The sequence below is a fragment of the Budorcas taxicolor genome, chromosome 14 (assembly GCF_023091745.1).
Source record: "Budorcas taxicolor isolate Tak-1 chromosome 14, Takin1.1, whole genome shotgun sequence".
NCBI classification, from domain to species: Eukaryota; Metazoa; Chordata; class Mammalia; order Artiodactyla; family Bovidae; genus Budorcas; species Budorcas taxicolor.
This window is the reverse complement of record NC_068923.1, coordinates 907,318-930,279: the sequence shown is the minus strand read 5'-3', so window position 1 is coordinate 930,279 and position 22,962 is coordinate 907,318. Positions and strand designations below refer to the sequence as shown.

The 22,962-nt window shown below is 38.7% G+C and overlaps 1 protein-coding gene across 1 annotated transcript in view; it reads right to left on the bottom strand.

Annotated features, from left to right (window-relative positions):
• Positions 1 to 3,757: 3,757 nt before the first annotated feature.
• The window catches only part of LOC128059613 (ankyrin repeat domain-containing protein 26-like), a 50,724-nt gene continuing 31,519 nt past the window's right edge, over positions 3,758 to 22,962 (bottom strand). The window contains 11 exon segments of the mRNA XM_052652024.1: positions 3,758 to 4,024; positions 6,085 to 6,252; positions 7,858 to 8,024; positions 8,027 to 8,392; positions 8,395 to 8,812; positions 13,325 to 13,346; positions 13,348 to 13,506; positions 14,213 to 14,435; positions 16,137 to 16,272; positions 22,540 to 22,739; positions 22,821 to 22,881. Coding sequence (XP_052507984.1) covers positions 3,758 to 4,024; positions 6,085 to 6,252; positions 7,858 to 8,024; positions 8,027 to 8,392; positions 8,395 to 8,812; positions 13,325 to 13,346; positions 13,348 to 13,506; positions 14,213 to 14,435; positions 16,137 to 16,272; positions 22,540 to 22,739; positions 22,821 to 22,881 — 2,187 coding nt within the window.

The window sequence follows — 22,962 nt, the reverse complement described above, 5'->3', positions numbered from 1 at the left end:
AGCAACTGACAAACAACTAATCTCAAAAATATACAAGCAACTTATGGAACTCAATTCCAGAAAAATAAACGACCCAATCAAAAAATGGGCCAAAGAACTAAATAGACATTTCTCCAAAGAGGACATACGGATGGCTAACAAACACATGAAAAGATGGTCAACATCACTCATTATCAGAGAAATGCAAATCAAAACCACAATGAGGTACCACTTCACACCAGTCAGAATGGCTGCGATCCAAAAATCTGCAAGCAATAAATGCTGGAGACGGTGTGGAGAAAAGGGAACCCTCTTACACTGTTGGTGGGAATGCAAACTAGTACAGCCACTATGGAGAACAGTGTGGAGATTCCTTAAAAAATTGCAAATAGAACTGCCTTATGACCCAGCAATCCCAATGCTGGGCATACACACCGAGGAAACCAGAATAGAAGGAGACACATGTACCCCAATGTTCATTGCAGCACTGTTTATAATAGCCAGGACATGGAAAAGACCTAGATGTCCATCAACAGATAAATGGATAAGAAAGCTGTGGTACATATACACAATGGAGTATTACTCAGCCATTAAAAAGAATACATTTGAATCAGTTCTAATGAGGTGGATGAAACTGGAGCTGATTAAACAGAGTGAAGTAAGCCAGAAAGAAAAACACCAATACAGTATACTAACACATATATATATGGAATTTAGAAAGATGGCAATGATGACCCTGTATGCAAGACAGCAAAAGAGACACAGATGTGTATAGCGGACTTTTGGACTCAAAGGGAGAGGGAGAGGGTAGGATGATTTGGGAGAATGGCATTGAAACATGTATACTATCATTTAAGAAACGAATCGCCAGTCTATGTCTGATGCAGGATACAGGATGCTTGGGGCTGGTGCACGGGGATGACCCAGAGGGATGTTAAGGGGAGGGAGGTGGGAGGGGGGTTCATGTTTGGGAACGCATGTACACCCGTGGTGGATTCATGTCAATGTATGGCAAAACCAATACAGTATTGTGAAGTAAAATAAAGTAAAAATAAAAATCAAAAAAAAAAATGAAAAAGTGAAGTAAGTTTATATGAACAGGTATTGAAAGCCCGGCCTTCCATTCTGAATGTTGAAAATCAGTTGCAGAATTGTAATTTTTTTGCCTATATAATATATATAAAGATTGGAAAGATAAGGATCTAACTGAAAACACTAGTTTTCCCTAAAGAATACTTGGTCGAGTAGACTTTCATTTGCTATGTTTCATTACTGTTTAAATTTTCATTACACTGAGCATGTTTCATTTCAGAATAAAAATGTTAATAAAAACAATTTCTCAATTAAAAAAAGTATCTCTTAAAAACAAGAGATCTAGGACAAAAAAGTCATTAAATGTCTCCTTGATTAGCACGGTTAATGACAGCTTTTACTTAGTGTGCATAAGTCAAATAAACACCTCAGAAGTTCACCAAATTAAAAACAAGGATCATTCATATCAGAAATCTGAAACCCAATGAACAAAAGATAATAGAACTAACCTCGGTCAAGTAAGTCTCCATGCTGTTATTCAAAGGGCGTGAAATTGAGGTAGAAAACCCTACGTTTGTTCTTGGAGTAAGATTTCCGTTGGGCACTAAAGGATTATTGAAATTTCCAACACACGTGGGCTCCAGGACTGGCCTCCTGCTAAGAGGGCTGAGTAAAGATCTGTTCTGCCTCAAGTTTCTTCACCTCAAGTTTGGTGCTGATCACTGCCAGCCTCTCATGAGTCCTGGGGAAGATGGAAAACACCAACTTTACTCATGTTTCCCTAAATTATCTGCATTTTTAAAGTCGCCATATAGTAAATGGAATTCCCAATATACCGTTTGAACACTGAAAACACAGAGCAGACCTCCTGTAAACAATGATAGTTGTAACCTAGCTCTAAAGAAGTACACATGCGTCTAGGGCTCCTCAAGTAACAAGTCACAGTTGGGAGAGGAGAGAAAGGGCATCAGAGAGAAAGGGAGGTGGCCTCACAGTGACAACCTGCTGCCCTCTGGGACACACCTGCCTCCAGGAAACAGTTCAGGGAAGAAGAAACCCCATCCCACAAAGCCACTTTGAAGCATTTGCTTTCACCACTCTTGTATACACGTTTCACTCATGACCTCGGAGAAATAAAGCTTTTGGCTCTGAGGCATCACCTAGAGCCATAATCTCAAGAGAGGATGAGAAAGTCAAAGGATGAGGCTGAAAAGAGCTAAAACAGCCCCAGGATCAATTAGAAGTGTCCACTGCTTTTCTAAAGTTCACTTTATGTTACTTCACTTCTATGAAGGGCCTGTGTCAGTATCTGTTTTTGATGATTGAGGGAAAAAAAAAATCTGAGGACAATTTCTGGTCTCATTTAAAAAGCCAAAACTCAAACAGTGTTCAGTGTACGTTTTTCAGTGAGAGGCATCGCGCTCCCCAAGCAGGGAGACTGGCCCCACTGAGCTCCTTCCCTGGAAGCCACACCCCACATCTCAGCATCAAGTTGCCCCAGCCCTGAACCCTGTCTGGGAGCACCTGTACTTCACTTGTGCACATTTATTTTATGTATTGACCAGCAGAATGTGTCCTCAGGTACCTGCTTCTTGGCTTTATGATGCTTTGGCTTATGAAAGGCTTCCTAGGAGTGCTCTGCTTTCAGAGAGTGGGGAAACCTGGACTAGGCACTGCAGGTGGGATCTGCCCTTTCCATTCTCCAGACCCCAAAGTCAGGTCACTATATTACTTTTAGCCACTTTGTGATTTATCCTGCCTTTAACCCATGTGTTAATTTCCCCCTATTTCATAAGTATGCCCTTACATAGTGTGGAACAACTTGATATGGTACTAATAGTTTGTCTTAAGGTGCCCCCTTAGCAGTGACCATTTAGTTAACTTTCACTTCCTACTAATCTCATGTACCCCTCTCTATAAAAATTAGGCTTTAGAGACAAATTAATGAACTAAATTTAGTTTCTGTGATATTGTGTTTTGACTTACTTGTCTAGTTTATCTTCCAATGACTATAACTTCACATACTAGGGAGAGTTGCTTATATTCTTCCAACTCTGCTTTATTAGAATCTTCCTGAAAACTTTACATTTTGGATAGTTCAGATTCCAAGTCTTTAATTATGAGTTCCATCTGTTGAAATTCAGCTTGTGTCTAAGGCAAATTGAAAAAGATAACATTTTTAAAATAATCATTAACGTGGAAAATTTGAGTCAGTGATTCAGCAAGTGGTTTCAAAGGTAAAAAAAAAAAAAGAGAGAGGAACTTTAAAACAATTATCATTAATGTGAAGTGAATTAAATCTGAATTATAAAATTTAACTGGAATCACTGTTATATTAATACTTATATAATCTGATAATTCAAAGAATAAAAGGATCAACTTAAAATTTTAAAAATTGAACAAGATGACTTAACAATAATTCAAGAGGATGGTACCAGTTTTAAACCACAATGCTTTCTTTTCTTCCTAATGGTCTTGTTTTTTACCAATTGGTCTTATAAGTAAAAGAATTCTCTAGTGAGAATCATTCTGAAAGGTCAATTTAGTGATAACTGTGATGGAAACTGAAATATTTAAAGGGAAAACAAGTACCCCCTTCCTTCCAGAAATCTACAAAACTACCTGCTCTAAGGGAGGTAGAGGAAACACATAAGCTGTATAGATCCCAAATGTAATGTACAGCAAAAGTGAATTCAACCACATGACAGATTAGCAAATTAACCTGCAAAAATAGGTTGCCTTCCTTTCATTTCTCTACGAGATCCTGTCTCGCTCTTTCTTCAGTCTCCTGTTGATACTGCTCTACTTGACTGTGTTCTGCCTTATTCATTTCTATATGACTTCTGAGGGTCACTGCTTCTTGCTCCACCTTCTTTTTCTTCTCTCTAGTTTTTTGCATTTCTTTTGCATTCGTTTCATAGATAACAACTCCTGTTGAAAAACTTGATTTTTTTGCATCCAGGTGCAGACATTTTGAAAATGCAGTTTCCAGCTCTGCTAGAAAATCATCAGTCTTCAAGAATAAAATGGTACTGTTTGCTAATGAAGAAAGTGGACTGAGCACAGCCTAACTCAAACCCAGGATCAAATAAATATGATGTTATCTGTATTGTAGACTGTAGGACTGGGGATTACTCAGAGAATCAAGAAAGAAGTTCAAACCACTAAGAGTTACAAAATATATTCTTCACTGTCATCTTTGTCACACAACAATTGCACTTGATTTTACACTCTTTTATTGTTCTACAATAATATTTTTCTATTTTTCCTCATAAAATGACTACAAGTCACCTCTTAGTAGAATGTCTCTTACTTCTCCCCCCATCTTAATGTCCCAGGATTTTAAAGAAGTTTGAGGGATATTGTATTGAGTTATCTAGGGCTAAGTTAATAAGTCCCTCCAAAAAGAAGACTGTGAGAATAAGACTCTAATTAATACATCTTGTAAATATGGATTCTAATCCCATAAGCCTTTTTCTGATGTACAAAGACTTTTTGCTAATTTGAATTGCATTCCAAAGGAAATTATTTGAAAAGTTAAAGAAATCCCATTTCCTAGTAGTTTACAGAGATGATCCACACATTTTTCTGAACAGCAACAACAAAAAATGCCTCATTCTTGTAATCCTTTGTTATTGTCCATTTACGCAAGACAAGTGCTGTGCATATCAATAAGTATTCCCTGTTACACCAATGTATACTTAGCCAATATTCCCCCTCATGGAAGAAATGTCAATAGTGTAAAATTAGGGACTAAACTGTTCCTCAGAGACTAGGTAACAAGCGCTGATGTGAAAAGGCGCAAAGAGCTGGACAGTCATGAAAGCTCCATGAAGGAGGAGAGACTGGGCGCCAGGTCTGAAATAATGAAGGACTACCCAAGAGGAAAAGAAACTGTAAAGACAGAAAGGACAGTCTGAGCAAGGGCCAAGAAAAGGTGAAATCTGCCAGCTAACTTTGAAGATAAGATCCAACCACAGGGAAATAAAAACATGTGCACACAGAATCATGGAAATCAATATTCACAACAGCATTATTAATAGTCCAAAAGCGGAAACAACCCAGAGGTCCATCAAGTGATGGTGGATACATGGCTTAGCTTACTGTTGACAACCAACAGAAATGGAAGAACTGATACTTGTTATCACACGGATGAACTGTGAAAACACGAGGTCAAATGAGCAGAGCTAATCCCAAAGGAGCATACTGCATGATTCCATTTATATAAAATACCGAGGACAGGCTTGTCTAGAGAGACAGATCTTAGACGGGGTTTCCTGGGGCTGAGGGAGATGGGAGGCCACGGGTGGTGGCTAAGGGATGCAGGGTTTCTTTTAGGGGATAATGGAAATGCTCTAAAATTGACTGTAGTCACCGGTTACACCTCTCTAGACTAAGAGATACTGAACTACACATGTTGAGTGGGTGAATTCTATGATATGTCAATTATATCTCAATAGCTTTAAAAAAATCCAATGGCAGGATCCAGATAATCTTCTTAATGCTCTAGTTTGGATGTACGTATTCTACACCATCTGAGTACCTCCATGATTTTACAATATCCTTAAAATGAAAAGGAAAGAAGGCAATGCGTAAACTTCAACTGGTTTGTATAATATCCTTTCTGCACAAGTTATTCTGAAATCCATGAAATAAATATATACAGAACTCTACAGCCCTTCACAAAAGGCAAGATGAGAAATGATAATTTTCTGAACGTTCCATTAAACTAATATTATCCTCTGATTTTAACCTGGCTTGCCTCATCATGGTAATACAGCTATCACTTTAAAAAGCATTGTTTCAAAGAAAAAAAAAAAAGGCTCTCAACTTGTGTGAATAATGAGACACAATTCTCAACTTTCCTAAGGGTAAATAATATAAGAAAAAAATAATGTAATGCAAATGGTGGGATGAAAGTCAGAGTTTAAGAAACGAGTGCATTATAAAGATAAGAAAATTGCAGTAAGTTACTTGTAACAAAAATACAGAAGAAAGCTGACCATGGAGACGAGTGTCCTAAAACCCTTTATCCTACATATTAACTGTTAACACGTTAAATTTCATACATACCTGACTTGTGAGTTGACGTAGCTGTAGTAGTTTACAATTGTTCTTCAGATCCTGTGCCTCAGCTTCTAACTTAGCACAATAACATGACATGACTTTCAGTGAAGCCTCCGACATAGACTGCTTTTTTACAGCATCATCCAGTTCTTGTTGAAGTTGTCTCACAACTGCCTAGTAAGATGCTCTGTCATTGAGTTTATTAAATCACTTTACTATTATGTTATGTTAATAATAGATAACTCCAACACATGGACTTTGAAAACTATCACCACAGACAGCAACTCACCTTCTCTTTCCTCCTCACTGAATCTGGTTACAGACACGGAAGGGGCCACCCTCCAGCCTTCCTGATATTAAGTTACTCAGACAAAGGATGCGGCCCCACTGTCCATGCTCTGCCCCTCCCAATAAATCTGCAGAGCTTCATCACCTCACGTCCAGAAAGAAATGAGTGTGTAGGTGGGAAAAGTGATGGAAAATTCCACACTGTGGAAACAATGTGGAAACATTTTCCTTTCCTTTTTTATTAGAAGTTTTGATTAACTCAGAGATCTTCACATATTCCAACCAGGGCTCAGATCTTTCCAATAGATTCCTACCTCAGCAGAAAAATGAGGCCATTCCCTTGTGGCTTATCTATTTTATATCTAGTAGTGTGCCTATATTAATCCCAAACTCCTAATTTATTCCTCTTCCCCACCTTTGCCCTTGGCTAACAGCTCTATTCAATATTCTGTAGTCACCTACCTGGGAAAAGGAACAGAAAAATAATGGATATAGTATACGAATAACTGAATCAACTTGCTGTACAACTGAAACTAACACAAAATTGTAAATCAACCATATTCCAATAGAAAGGAAAAATGCAATTTAAAAAATGAGGTTGCTCCTATGGCCTTCAAGGAGCCTCAATAACTTGGCCTCTACCTGCCTCTACATTGCAGCTCCTACAACCCTCTCCCTGACTCACTCCATTTCTGCTGCTCACGAATCCTGCCATCCTTCATTTTTAGAGGACAAGCTTGTATTCAAATGATACTGATTGATACTTAAAATGAGAATTATGAGCAAATTGTTTGTAAAAATGTTAAGTAAAGCATAAATAGCAGTGGGAAGATTAAATCAAGAATAGTTTTGCTAAAGCTCACCACCTGAGTCCCAAATTATGATTTCATGATAAGTAGATGCATTTGAAGAGTTGAGAGGCTTTAAGAATAAATGATTCAAGGCTAAAATGTTTCCCATATTAACTCAAATTGACATGAACAAAAATAAAATTGTACCAAAAAATATAACAAAAAGCTATGACAGGCTACTGAAGCCAAAGTTTGATATATAAAATACAGCCTCTGGGAAACCTGGAAGTGACTATCAAGATAATCCAGGTAAGTGAAGTTTCATTTCAAAGTATTCATTTCAGGTTTGAGCATTTCATTTATCTGCTTTGTCATGATACTGAAATGTGGTAACATAAAGATTAAAATTATTACCTTAATAAAGAGTAAATTATTAGTACCTGTCTATGTTAAAAATTTAGAACTAAATCTCTTAACATTTCATAAACAACACGATGTCCCTACTCAAAGTAAAGCATTTCTTCGGTCTAATTTTTATTTGCTGGATACAAGGTATGCTTTTATGCTGGTTTAGAGACCATTGATTCACAGCCTGTGTATTTTTTATACCCAACTAGATTCAACATTTAGCCAGAATCAAGAATCACTTTGAACTTTCTTACAGGAATTCTGAGAATTATTTCTCCTTCTCGATACTCACTTCTCCTTCTGCTTTCTCATTTTCGTACCAATACATTCTCTCTTTTAAACGATTACACTCCTTGATTAACTGTTTGTTTCTTTCCTCCAGCATCAGATCTTGTTTCTCACATTCGGCCTGAAGTTTTCTCACGATCTGCTGAAGCTGGTCTTGGATGCTAATGACATCTTCTCTTTACGGTCGGCTCTGTTTTGTGCATTACCCAGTTGCTGTCGGAGCAACACGTTTTCACTCTGGAGTTGAGATAATCTCTCCTCTAAGGATTTCTGCTTTCCAAGGTATGTATTCACTTTGCCGTGTTCGTTCTGACACATGTTTCCAATTTCCTGTTTTTGACACTCTGATTGGCTTAGATCTCTCTGGACATGTTCTAACATCAAAGTCTTTTCTCTAACATCATCTCTCGTGTGATGCAGCTTGATTTTCAGCTTCTTGAAGATACTTTCCACTGCAGATAGTTGCTGGGAAAGCGTCTCATTGTTATCTTTTAGATTAGCCACATCGGACTTCATTTTGTCCTGCAAGCATAACCACTGTCTCTTCCTCTCTGGAAGGCAAGTTCCAGATCTCTTTTTGATGTCTGACCTTGATCATGATCTTGTGAGGCAGCAGCCAGTCTAGAACGGTAGGATTTCACTTCCGTTTCTAGTCTTTGTTTACTTTCTTTTTCGTTCTTCAGCTAAGAGGTTAGCATTCTATTCTCAGCTGTCAGAGCATTAAGCTGGCCTGGATAGTGGGATATAGTCTTTGTTAACGTTTCCTCAATCAGTTTTATTGCCTTTTGAAGATCATCATTCTTTACTTTGAGAATTTTCATGTCCTCACAATAGTTCTCTTCCTTTTCCCAGTGCTGACGTTTCAGTGCATCTGTCTCCAGTCTCAGTGTGGCAAGTTCATCCTGTAGCATGTGGTTTTTGCTTAACAGGTCTTTTGCTTCTTCACAACTATCAGAAACCTAGCAAGAGAGTTCCAGAAAAACATCTATTTCTGCTTTATTGACTATGCCAAAGCCTTTGACTGTGTGGATCACAATAAACTGTGGAAAATTCTGAAAGAGATGGGAATACCAGACCGCCTAACCTGCCTCTTGAGAAATTGGTATGCAGGTCAGGAAGCAACAGTTAGAACTGGACATGGAACCACAGACTGGTTCCAAACAGGAAAAGGACTACGTCAAGGCTGTATATTGTCCCCCTGCTTATTTAACTTCTATGCAGAGTACATCATGAGAAACGCTGGACTGGACGAAACACAAGCTGGAATCAAGATCACTGGGAGAAATATCAATAACCTCAGATATGCAGATGACACCAGCCTTATAGCAGAAAGTGAAGAGGAACTAAAAAGCCTCTTGATGAAAGTGAAAGACGAGAGTGAAAAAGTTGGCTTAAAGCTCAACATTCAGAAAATGAAGATCATGGCATCTGGTCCCATCACTTCATGGGAAATAGATGGGGAAACAGGGGAAACAGTGTCGGACTTTATTTTTTTTTTGCTCCAAAATCACTGCAGATGATGAGTGCAGCCATGAAATTAAAAGACGCTTACTCCTTGGAAGAAAAGTTATGACCAACCTAGATAGTATATTCAAAAGCAGAGGCATTACTTTGCCGACTAAGGTCCGTCTAGTCAAGGCTATGGTTTTTCCTGTGGTCATGTATGGATGTGAGAGTTGGACTGTGAAGAAAGCTGAGCGCCAAAGGATTGATGCTTTTGAACTGTGGTGTTGGAGAAGACTCTTAAGGGTCCCTTGGACTGCAAGGAGATCCAACCAGTCCATTCTGAAGATCAGCCCTGGGATTTCTTTGGAAGGAATGATGCTAAAGCTGAAGCTTCAGTACTTTGGCCACCTCATTCGAAGAGTTCACTCATTGGAAAAGACTCTGATGCTGGGAGGGATTGGGGGCAGGAGGAGAAGGGGACGACTGAGGATGAGATGGCTGGATGGCATCACGGACTCAATGGACGTGAGTCAGTGATTTCCGGGAGATGATGATGGACAGGGAGGCCTGGCGTGCTGCGATTCATGGGGTTGCAAAGAGTTGGACACGACTGAGCGACTGAACTGAACTGAACTGAACTGAAGTGAAACAAAGGAGACTTTTAGTTAGTACTCAATAAAGTGACATTCCATTATTTCCTCTGAAATGAAAGACTAACTTGTATGTTTATACAGTGTAAAGACTGCACCAAGTGTGTCTTAAACAGGGAAAAATAAGGTTCAATTCAATCCTCAGACGTTATACAAGCAGAAATTCCCAAAGGTTCAAACATTTAATGGAAGACAATGAATCCACGAAAGTCAAAAATAAATCCCAAGAGACTTTTCAAGAAGCTCAGAACTGGAAAGGCTTCTTTCTGAACTACAACAAACCCAGAAGGCTTAAAATAAAAGATTCATAGATCTGACTACACTTAAAAATTGCATCTGATGTGGAATATTTATATAATGGAAAACTAGTAAGCCATAAAAAAGAAGGAAATAATGTTATTTGAAGCAACAGGGATGGACCTAGACATTATCACCCTAAGTGATGTAAGTCAGACAAAGACAAGTATTATATCATACCGCTTATATGGAGAATCTAAAATGAACTTATTCACACAACAGAAAGAGACTCGTGGACACAGAAAACAAACTTATGGTGACCACAGGGGAAAGCGGGGTAGGGGAAGGGATAAATTAGGATGTTGGGATTAATATATACACACTAGTAGATATAAAATAACCAACAGAGATCTACTGTACAACGTAAGGAACTACACTTAATATTCTGCAAGAAGAATCTGAAACGGTATATGTGTGTACATGTGAGTGTGTGTGTGAGTGTGTATGTGTATTAGTCACTCGGTCATGTCCAACTCTGCGACCCCATAGACTATAGCCTGCCAGGCTCCCCTGGGAAATTTCCAGGCAAGAATACTGGAGTGGGTATCCACTTCCTTCTCCAGGCTGCTGCTGCTAAGTCGCTTTAGTCGTATCCGACTCTGTGAGACCCCATAGACTGCAGCCCACCAGGCTCCCACATCCCTGGGATTCTCCAGGCAGGAACACTGAAGTGGGTTGCCATTTCCTTATCCAATGCATGAAAGTGAAAAGTGAAAGTGAAGTCACTCGGTTGTGTCTGACTCTTAGCAACCCCACGTACTGCAGCCTACCAGGCTCCTCCGCCCATGGGATTTTCCAGGCAAGAGTACTGGAGTGGGGTGCCATTGCCTTCTCCACATTCTCCAGGGGATCTTCCCAACCCAAGGATTTAACCCGCGTCTCCTGCATTGCAGGCAGATTCTTTACAGTCTGAGCCAGCAGGGAAGCCCCATTTATATAATATACACACACATATATACATATATATCTGAATCACTGTGCTGTATACCCGAAACTAACAGAATATTGTTAATCAACTATAATTCAATAAACAAAACCACTTGCTAGATTTATAAACACTGCATTCGATACCTCCTATACATCTACTTCACAGTAAGAGCCTTACCTCTGTATAAATAGACTACATTTTGTACAAAAAGTTTTTCCTTGAGAATATGCTACCTTCTAACATTTTAATAGGCAATTACAAGAATTACACCTATTAACAACTTTACTAGGCAGTTGTACAAACATTAATTAACTCATTAGCTGTAATGATTCTTGAAAGGAAAAAGTTAAAAATATGAGTAAGCTGCAGCCTTTTCGCCAGGTCTTTGGACTCTACTAGTCTTCTTACATCAAACCACATGTCTCTAGTACAAACATATCAATACAAAATAGGCTTCCTATTTCATTCATGGTACATACACTCATGGTAAATAAGGTAAAATTTAGAAAGCTCTTAGAAAACTATGAGATTATTTTCTGCTGCAATAACTTTCATTATCTGTCCATAATGTTTAAAATAGTAGGATGGGGAAAATACAATGAAAAGCACTTAATAACTATCACTAAATATATATTATGGTATATCTATCACTGTTTCAAAAGTTCCTTGTAGTAAAATAAGACACTCCCAGAGCAGAGTGCTCATTTTCTCACAAGCAGAATAATGACATCCAAAATGTGTTCTCTGAACTGCCTATAGTTTCCTCCTTACCATCAGCGGAAGTGATAAACTAACCTAATAATCATTCGAGGAAGTGAAATCATTACCAAAACCTAGAATATCTTTAATTGGTAGCAAGAGTTCTTTTTTTTTTTTTTCTCCCCTTGGTGTGGGGGAGGCACTTTTACAAGTTGTTCTAAAGAAACAACTTTTTAAAGTGTTCAAAAGTGTTTTTACAACTGATGTCACAGATTTTACAAAACAAAAAACAGTAAATGATGTGAAAAGGTCACTGACAGAGTATTGGTTAAAGAAATGACAGTGGAGCCAAGAACGGACTCTGATTTAGACACTGAAGGTGATGACGTGCATGGAGTGACTGACACGTTCACTCCAAGGCAGAGGGACTTGGTCTGGTAGCGCAGTCGATGGTGGACCACACACGGTCTTCCTTGCCTAAACCACAATCAGGGTCCCTGCTCCTCCGAGAGAGTCACAAAAGATTTGAGATCGATTCCTATGGAAAATATTAAAGGCCTCTCCTTGGATGAGGCCATCATATGTCACTACCTGACTGCTCTAGACAAATGGATTTGGATTACAAATACTACTTTCCCGAGCTCTTCCCGAGAGATTTTCGTTGTGGGAGATCTGCTGCTAGGACCTCGGGGATGGGACCCAGTCCATGTTTGAGAGGAACATTGGGTGTAGCAGCAAATTCCTCTGCTCTGAGATGCCACTCAAGAACTCTGCAGAAGGAAGGATAACCAACTTCAAGAGTGTCTGGTTTCTACCAACTGCTGGAAAAAAATTCCTGCACCTCTCGAGGATGCCAGTTAACACCTGTCCTCGAGGACTCTGCTGTGAGGGAGAATGCAGCTGGGGAAGCTGGAGCCAGCTCTGAGCTGTTCATGGGGCAGGTGGACTGGAGGGTGACGGGTGCAGAGGGAGGGGGGTCCACAACACTCAGCAGCCTGCCAGATTGAAGGCCAGAGGCAACCTGATGTAAACTTAGGCAGGATGGTCCCTCCCAGCGCCCCTTCTCTTCTAGACCTATTCACTCACGAATGGTCCGTCAAGGCTGAAGGATCGGTTACCTGAGGTGGGATGAGAGCTTAATCTCCAGTTTCTACACCATTCTCAACCCTGTGCTTTCTCAGGATCTATTGTGTGAGCTACTGACGTGACCTCTTCCTCCCTCTGCTCGAAAAAGTGCACCCAGCATGTCAGGATCATACAATTATTATTTCTGGCCTTGTTTCTTTGGGAACTTTGAATTTCTTTTCTTTTGTTTTTAACAATTAACCTAAAATTTCCTATAACACTAAACAAAATGACACTAAATAAATGGCATTTTTAAGGGGGGTATTATAAATAATATTGATAAAATCATGTTAGAAATTTGAAATTTTCACCAAAGATTACTCTACCTGATTCAGATTATTTCTCAGGCTTCAGTTTCATTTCTACTGCTTGGAGAGTGAGTTCTAGATGCTGTTTCACTTCAACTTCTTTACTATATTGGTCTTCTTTTCTTCTTAAATGCTCCCTCATTTTTTCATATAACATCTTGGCATTTCTTCTATTCTCTTTTTCTTGCTTTAAGGTGAATCTGCAAAATTTAAACCTCTTCTTAGAAACTCATGAGATTATTCACTGCTGCAACAACTTTCATTCCCTCTTTACAATGTTTAAAATAGTAAACGTGGGGGGAATACAATGAAAAACACTTAATAATGGTCACTGTTTTCAGACAGAGGGTTAAGAATAAAACTGTATAAAATTTTGTTTTCATTTTCTCTTGAGAAAAGTGGCTACTTCATAAATCTATGGGTGGGAGTGTAAAGTAATAAAAACTTTCGTAAGAATAGTTTAGAAATATAGGTCACAGACCTTTTTTAAGTTCTCATACTTTGACCAAATTATACAATATTATTAAAGAAAATGTATTTAAAATAATTAGAAAGGTAGAAATGCATTTATGGAAAGGTGTTCCTTGAAGTATTAAATAGAATACAGGAAAGTGAAAAACAACTGAAAGTCAATTTGGTAAATATTTAGTGGGGTTTCCATTATGTAGACTTCTGTATGGTCATAAAAATGATGATTTGGAAAAATATACATTAAGGTATTAGAAGCATTCAGTGTTAAGGACCTGCTATATTATTTCCAAGAATTTCACACTCCACAATACTAGTAAAACTTTCTCCTCTTTAAAATCCTAGAGGATAAGTTAGTCCTTATAACACGTCTATGTCTCTGCAGTATTAAAGGAAACAATAGTTCAAATATTTCTTTAAAAGCGAGGTGTACAGTACCTCAAGCTGTCGTGCTCTCATTCCCACTCCACTTTCTGATGCTCTAACTGTGATTTCACTTCTTTGGTTTCTGCCACCTCTTTCTGTAGCCCACGAACCTTACTTTTCATTCTGTAAAATTCTCCCCTAAGTAGTTCACAGTGGCTTCTTTGGTTTCTATGAAAATCTACTAATCTTTCATGCGACAGAATTGTATCTTGAATTTTCAACAAGCTAACAGAATCTGCATGATGAAGAAAACAAAGATAGAAACAAACAAACAAAAAATTATGTGAGTAATTTTTGAGTATAAAGGACTGTGCCTTTCACGTTCACTCATCCATGCGCTGAACAAGTATTAATGGTCTATAATGTGCAAGACATTATTCTAAGCTCTGCAAATAAAACAGATGCCCCTGGCTCTTGTTTAGCTTGAAGTCTAGTAGCAGACAAAGACAAATAAAATAAATATGAACTCAGATAGATACTCTAAGAAAAGAGTTCTATGATCAGATAACAGAACTTGACATAGACTGGGTCCAGGAAAGATTTTCCTGGGGAAGAGATGTCACACTGAGAAATGAAGGATGAGCAGGAAGTAGTAAGAAGAGTAGGAGGAACAAACCTGTGGACAGTCTCCAGCTGCCATATGTTTTAACCAAGACAGAATGAACAGCTACTGATTTACCTTCCTGAGTGGAGCGAGCAAAAACAACTCCGACAAAATACATTAAACAATTATTTTCATGACAAAGGACTTCAGGGAATGAAAGAGAATGATCCTGGAGACACAGGAGTTTAGCCTAAGGGACGCCCCAGCTCACTGCCTTGAGAGAATTTCCAGGCCTCAACAGGAGGAGAAGGAATGGAAGCTGAGTCAGCCAGACTCCCTGATAGGAGGAGATGAAGCTGATAGTCTGGTGAAACCAAAGTGGGCAGAGATCACAGATCAGAACTGCGGAGAGGAGAGAGTGGAACAGAGAGGAAAAGGACCTTGGGGATCTGAGGAGGAGCCCCTTGGGCATTCAGCAGAGGAATGAACAGCGCTCATCTGGGAGAAATCACCTGAGACCAGGGAAAAACCATCTGAAAAGACTATAGGAACCTGTGACTGGTGTTCACTCAGTCCCAGGAATTCTATCGATTCTCATGAGCCAGGCTGGAAAAACTTCTTACAGTAGAATGAACAGGGTAGTCAGCAAGGTCTTGCCTCCAAGGCAGGAAATAATCAGCCCTAGCCCCAGGGCCCCTCTGGATGCAACTAACAAATCATGAGAAGCAAGAGCACAGAAAGATCTCTGGAAAACTCTCAATATTTGGAAACTAAATCACATGGATCTAAATAACCCTTGGATCAAAGAGGTAATGAAAAGAGAAAGTACAAAGTATTTTGAACTGAAGGAAAATTAAAATGTTAAGACCAGCAGACATTTTAGGGAACTGATAAGCTGATTCTAGAATTCATGTAGAAAGAAGGTTGAAAACTAAAACCAGATGGAACTACACAATTGTGACCTTTAACCAGGCAGCAAAGAGAGGCAACAGTTGGGCTTGAAGCAAGGAGGTAGCCTGATAAGACCTGAATGTTTAAAAATAGGCAATAATTACAGTTGCTGTGCAGACCAAGGTTCTGCCAGGTGGAGTGGCAGGGAAAGAAGTCCTGAGATTATTTCAGTTACTCTAGGAGGAAAATGATGCTGACCTGACCGTGGGTGGAGCCATAGGAAAGAAGAAGAGTCAACAGAAGGTACAGGGAGTGAGAGGATCATTGGCCTGTGACTCAGAGTATACACTCACTTTCATGTCCTTTTAACGCAAAAGAAACTTCTGAGATGCACGGCACTGTAGCATATCCCTGGCTCCAGAGCAGTACTGACAAGGTGTGCATATATCACTGCTCTATACATAGATAGGCTTTCCACTAACATTTACACTGTGGTCCTACCTTTACACCCCACGTCGAGAGGTTCTACTTGCAACGTGGAATTCATAGTGTAAAGCATGTCACCATCCTCAGAATCAGTCTCAGACGACTGAGTTAAGTCATCCAGGTCATTCATGTAATTAATTTGTTCTTTGACCTACGCGTAAACAATACTGTAAAACAATGTCCTTAAAATATGTATAAACACACCAAGTGTACAGAGGTGATAAATCTCCGTATCAGAACAAAAACAGACATTTCTTAAAAAAAAAAGATTTTTTATCAAAAGGATAACTTTATCAACAGTGTTTCTAAATGATGTGTTCAAAGTAAACTTCTCTACCACAAAGGTTTTCTTTTTTACTACTATTGCTTTGACAAAGTATTTTCGACAAGGATAGTATTTTTGAAAGTTCCTTTTTTTTTTTTTTTTTTTTTTTTACTATATCTTCTTCTTTTCATGTGGTGTTTTCCTTGCAAGCCTAAAAGAACAAATGATTCTTTTCAGCCCAATATTAAATATTCAAAAATACAAACAATACCTGAACTTCTCTTTTTTAAAATTTAATTAATTAATTAATTAATTTATTTTTTTAATTTTAAAATCTTTAATTCTTACATGTGTTCCCAAACATGAACCCCCCTTCCACCTCCCTCCCCATAACATCTCTGTGGGTCATCCCCATGCACCAGCCCCAAGCATGCTGTATCCTGTGTCAGACATAGACTAGCAATTCAATTCTTACATGATAGTATACATGATAGAATGCCATTCTCCCATATCATCCCCCCCTCTCCCTCTCCCTCTGAGTCCAAAAGTCCGTTATAGACAGCTGCGTCTTTTTTCCTGTCTTGCATACAGGGTCGTCATTGCCATCTTTCTAAATTCCATATATATGTGTTAGTATACTGTATTGGTGTTTTTCTTTCTGGCTTACTTCACTCTGTATAATCGGCTCCAGTTTCATCCATCTCATCAGAACTGATTCAAATATATTCTTTTTAACGGCTGAGTAAGACTCCATTGTGTATATGTACCACAGCTTTCTTATCCATTCATCTGCTGATGGACATCTAGGTTGTTTCCATGTCCTGGCTATTATAAACAGTGCTGCAATGAACATTGGGGTACATGTGTCTCTTTCAATTCTGGTTTCCTCGGTGTGTATGCCCAGCAGTGGGATTGCTGGGTCATAAGGCAGTTCTATTTGCAATTTTTAAAGGAATCTCCACACTGTTCTCCATAGTGGCTGTACTAGTTTGCATTCCCACCAACAGTGTAGGAGGGTTCCCTTTTCTCCACACCCTCTCCAGCATTTATTGCTTGCAGATTTTTGGATCGCAGCCATTCTGACTGGTGTGAAGTGGTACCTCATTGTGGTTTTGATTTGCATTTCTCTGATAATGAGTGATGTTGAGCATCTTTTCATGTGTTTGTTAGCCATCCGTATGTCTTCTTTGGAGAAATGTCTATTTAGTTCTTTGGCCCATTTTTTGATTGGGTCGTTCCTTTTTCTGGAATTGAGCTGCATAAGTTGCTTGTATATTTTTGAGATTAGTTGTTTGTCAGTTGCTTCATTTGCTATTATTTTCTCCCATTCAGAAGGCTGTCTTTTCACCTTGCTTATAGTTTCCTTTGTTGTGCAGAAGCTTTTAATTTTAATTAGATCCCATTTGTTTATTTTTGCTTTTATTTCCAGCAAAGGAGGCAAGAATATACAATGGAGTAAAGACAATCTCTTTAACAAGTGGTGCTGGGAAAACTGGTCAACCACTTGTAAAAGAATGAAACTAGATCACTTTCTAACACCTCACACAAAAATAAACTCAAAATGGATTAAAGATCTAAATGTAAGACCAGAAACTATAAAACTCCTAGAGGAGAACATAGGCAAAACACTCTCAGACATAAATCACAGCAGGATCATCTATGATCCACCTCCCAGAATTCTGGAAATAAAAGCAAAAATGAACTTCTCTTTTTTATAGAAACTCTTTGCATTGGCAAGTAATTGTCTATAAAGGATGCAGAAATAAGTAAAAGCAGCATTAAAGGACACAGAAAATATATCAGTAATATCAATAAAGTATTAAAGTTAGATCCAAGGAAAGGAAAAACAAAGTTACTTGCATTGTGTGATAGGAAACTGTATACCAATGTTTTTTGCACCCGTCCTTTTCCATAAGAACTAACTTTTATGGCAATACGACCTATCTGGGAGGTATTCCTTCAGTCCTTCTAAGAAATAAATCCATTTGAATAACCAAGATATTAGCTTTTTGAGGATGTACTATGCATCAGTTCAGCAGAGTTCAGTTCAGTCGCTCAGTCGTGTCCGACTCTTTGCGACCCCATGAATTGCAGCACACCAGGCCTCCCTGTCCATCACCAACTCCTGGAGTTTGCTCAGATTCACGTCCATCGAGTCCGTGATGCCATCCAGCCATCTCATCCTCGGTCGTCCCCTTCTCCTCCTGCCCCCAATCCCTCCCAGCATCAGAGTCTTTTCCAATGAGTCAACTCTTTGCATGAGGTGGCCGAAGTACTGGAATTTCAGCTTTAGCATCATTCCATCCAAAGAAATCCCAGGGCTGATCTCCTTCAGAATGGACTGGTTGGATCTCCTTGCAGTCCAAGGGACTCTCAAGAGTCTTCTCCAACACCACAGTTCAAAAGTATCAATTCTTTGGCGCTCAGCCTTCTTCACAGTCCAACTCTCACATCCATACATGACCACTGGAAAAACCATAGCCTTGACTAGACAGACAGTAGTTGGCAAAGTAATGTCTCTGCTTTTGAATATGCTATGTAGGTTGGTCATAACTTTTCTTCCAAGGAGTAACCGTCTCTTAATTTCATGGCTGCAATCAACATCTGCAGTCATTTTGGAGCCCCAAAAAATAAAATCTGACACTGTTTCCACTATTTCCCCATCTATTTCCCATGGAGTGACAGGACCAGATGCCATGATCTCTGTTTTCTGAATGTTGAGCTTTAGGCCAACTTTTTCACTCTCCACTTTCACTTTCATCAAGAGGCTTCTTAGTTCCTTTTCACTTTCTGCCATAAGGGTGGTGTCATCTACATATCTGAGGTTATTGATATTTCTCCCGGCAATCTTGATTCCAGCTTGTGTTTCTTCCAGTCCAGCGTTTCTCATGATGTACTCTGCATATAAGTTAAATAAGCCGGGTAACAATATACAGCCTTGATGTACTCCTTTTCCTATTTGGATCCAGTCTGTTGTTCCATGTCCAGTTCTAACTGTTGCTTCCTGACCTGCATACAGATTTCTCAAGAGGCAGGTCAGGTGGTCTGGTATTCCCATCTCTTTCAGAATTTTCCACAATTTATTGTGATCCACTCAGTCAAAGGCGTTGGCATAGTCAATAAAGCAGAAATAGATGTTTTTCTGGAACTCTCTTGTTTTGTCCATGATCCAGTGGATATTGGCAATTTGATCTCTGGTTCCTCTTCCTTTCTAAAAGGTTCACATATTGCTGAAGCCTGGCATGGAGAATTTTGAGCCTTACTTTACTAGCATGTGAGATGAGTGCAATTGTGTGGTAGTTTGAGCATTCTTTGGCATTGCCTTTCTTTGGGATTGAAATGAAAATTGACCTTTTCCAGTCCTGTGGCCACTGTTGAGTTTTCCAAATTTGCTGGCATATTGAGTGCAGCACTTTCACAGCATCATCTTTCAGGATTTGAAACAGCTCAGCTGGACTTCCATCACATCCACTAGCTTTGTTCATAGCGATGCTTTCTAAGGCCCACTTGACTTCATATTCCAGGGTGTCTGGCTCTAGGTTAGTGATCACACCATCATGATTATCTGGGTCATGAAGCTCTTTTTTGTACAGTTCTTCTGTGTATTCTTGCCACCTCTTCTTAATATCTTCTGCTTCTGTTAGGTCCAGACCATTTCTGTCCTTTATCAAGCTCATCTTTTCAGGAAATGTTCCCTTGGTATCTCTAATTTTCTTGCAGAGATCTCTAGTCTTTCCCATTCTGTTGTTTTCCTCTATTTCTTTGCATTGGTCGCTGAAGAAGGCTTCTTATCTGTTCTTGCTATTCTCTGGAACTCTGCATTCAGATGCTTATATCTTTCCTTTTCTCCTTGGCTTTTCTCTTCCCTTCTTTTCACAGCTATTTGTAAGGCCTCCCCAGACAGCCATTTTGCTTTTTTGCCTTTCTTTTCCATGGGGATGGTCTTGATCCCTGTCTCCTGTACAATGTCACGAACATCATTCCATAGTTCATCAGGCACTCTTATCTATCAGATCTAGGCCCTTAAATCTATTTCTCACTTCCACTGTATAATCATAAGAGATTTGATTTAGGTCGTACCTAAGTGGTCTAGCAGTTTTCCCTGCTTTCTTCAATTTGAGTCTGAATTTGGCAATAAGGAGTTCATGATCTGAGCCACAGTCAGCTCCTGGTCTTGTTTTTGTTGACTGTATAGTTTCTCCATCTTTGGCTGCAAAGAATATAATCCGTCTGATTTCGGTGTTGACCATCTGGTGATGTCCATTTTGTAGAGTCTTCTCTTGTGTTGTTGGAAGAGGGTGTTTGTTACGATCAGTGCATTTTCTTGGCAAACCTCAATTAGTCTTTGCCCTGCTTCATTCCACATTCCAAGGCCAAAATGCCTGTTACTCCAGGTGTTTCCTGACTTCCTAACGCATACATATGGAATTTAGAAAGATGGTAATGATAACCCTATGTACGAGACAGCAAAAGAGACACAGATGTAAAGAACAGTCTTTTGGACTCTATGGGAGAAGGCAAGGGTGGGATGACTTGAGAGAATAACGTTGAAACATGTATATTATCATATGTGAAACAGATCACCAGTCCAAGTTCGATGCATGAGACAGGGTGCTCAGGGCTGGTGCACTGGGATGACCCAGAGGGATGGGATGGGGAGGGAGGTGGGAGGGGAGTTCAGGATGGGGAACACATGTACATCCATGACTGATTCATGTCAGTGTATGGCAAAACCACTATAATATTGTAAATTAACTAGCCTCCATTTAAAATAAAAAATAAATAAATAACAATGACATGAAACGTACATGTTGCTAGAGATATTTTTAAAAGAAAAAAAATATCTTCCACGGATAATTTTATAAACTCTGGTGGTAATTTTTCTTTCCTTATGATTTTATAATAACAAGTAGTCTATATAAGAAAAAAATCATAAATTGTGATTTCATTCATTTAATGTATGTAATTACCCATTATTTGCTGACATTCAGAAAAAAAGAAAGCAGAATCTCTCCAGAGGAAAACATATACTTCTACGTTTCTTCTTTCAGACTGTTGCAGCTGAAGGTTTCCTCATTTAATGCAGAGAGATTAAGAATCTCTTTTATAAAATTATAAATTATAATTTTAGTAAAAAGAATATATAAAATGCTTATGTACTTCCTCTTTATTTTCAGAAAGATCTAAAACACCCACCAAGGTTATAACAAACAGTAAGAAAAATTAGATAAGTACATTAAGTATTTAGCGTCACACACAACTGAGCAACTGAACTGAACTGAAGTTAGAAACCACAATAAACAGAAGGGCCAGAAATTCTTAATTCATAATACATCTCTGAAGGCCTAAAACAGGACTTATCTTGAATTATCTCTAAACGAAAATTTTGCTAGGTTAAATAAAAGACATCGCTTCATTAATTTCAAAGTGAGAATTTTTTTAAAAAGAGAAATCACTTCAAATTTAAATGAACTTCCAGAGGGAACTATATTTATATATATATACACACAAACATGCACAAGTATAAACAAATCACATTGCTGTACACCTGAAACTTACACAGTATTTTAAATTGACTACACTTCAATTCAACAAAAAAACAAGAACCACCACCAACCTCAAAAACAACCATCAAAAAAAATAAGGAACACATTTTTTTTAGTTCATAAAAATCAGCTATACATCATTCAAAAGAGTTTGAGCATTGTTTTTTTACGACCTCACTTTCTCTTCTTAAGTTGAATTTGAAATAATTTCTTGCATATTTATAATATAGAGTTCCTGATCTGACTGACCCCTACTATTTCTGTTGTGTTTGTATAATATCTGTCTCCTCTTCACCCTCATTCCATCTTATATTCATCTTGTCCTTTTAAAAGGAATTCTTCCCCTTTATCCTCCCAATTTTCATATTCATCTAGTTGCTTTTCCCCAGTGCTTTGTGGTTCTCTTCTTTCATAATGGCACAGTTAGTATGCCAGTATTTATAAATCTGAATCACGCACATGTATGGATCTTATTATCACATCATTTCATATCGTGACTTTGAGGGCTTCTATTTCTGTGGTGGGATCCTTTTTGTCATCATAAGGATCAGGGGACTGGCTTGTGAACAAATACAGAGAAAGAAGAGTTACAAACAGAACAACTTACCTTGGTACGACCAAGGCCTTCTACAGACTTGAGAAGTTTTGAAACAGGCTCAGGCAATGGGAAGGCAGGATGACAGATGCCCTCCAACCAGGGTGATGGTTTGGGAAATGTTTCAACCACATCTTCAACGTTACTATCAGAATTATTGTCCTCAGACAGAGTTGTACTCTCCGGTCTCAAAATGCCACATGTTGCTTCTACTACAGTGAAAACAGGAAAGAGTACATGTGTCATTTCAAATGAAGGAACAACACCAGGAGGATAGTCCTCAAATAACTTACTGTTTCTCTTGGATTGCTGAGAAGCCTTCATTAGCTTCATAAACTTTGATTTCAGGACATGCTGGAGAAGAAAATAAGAGACTGAAGAATGTAACAATTATCAACCTGAATAAAAGAATTATAACATCCCCCATTCCTCTCT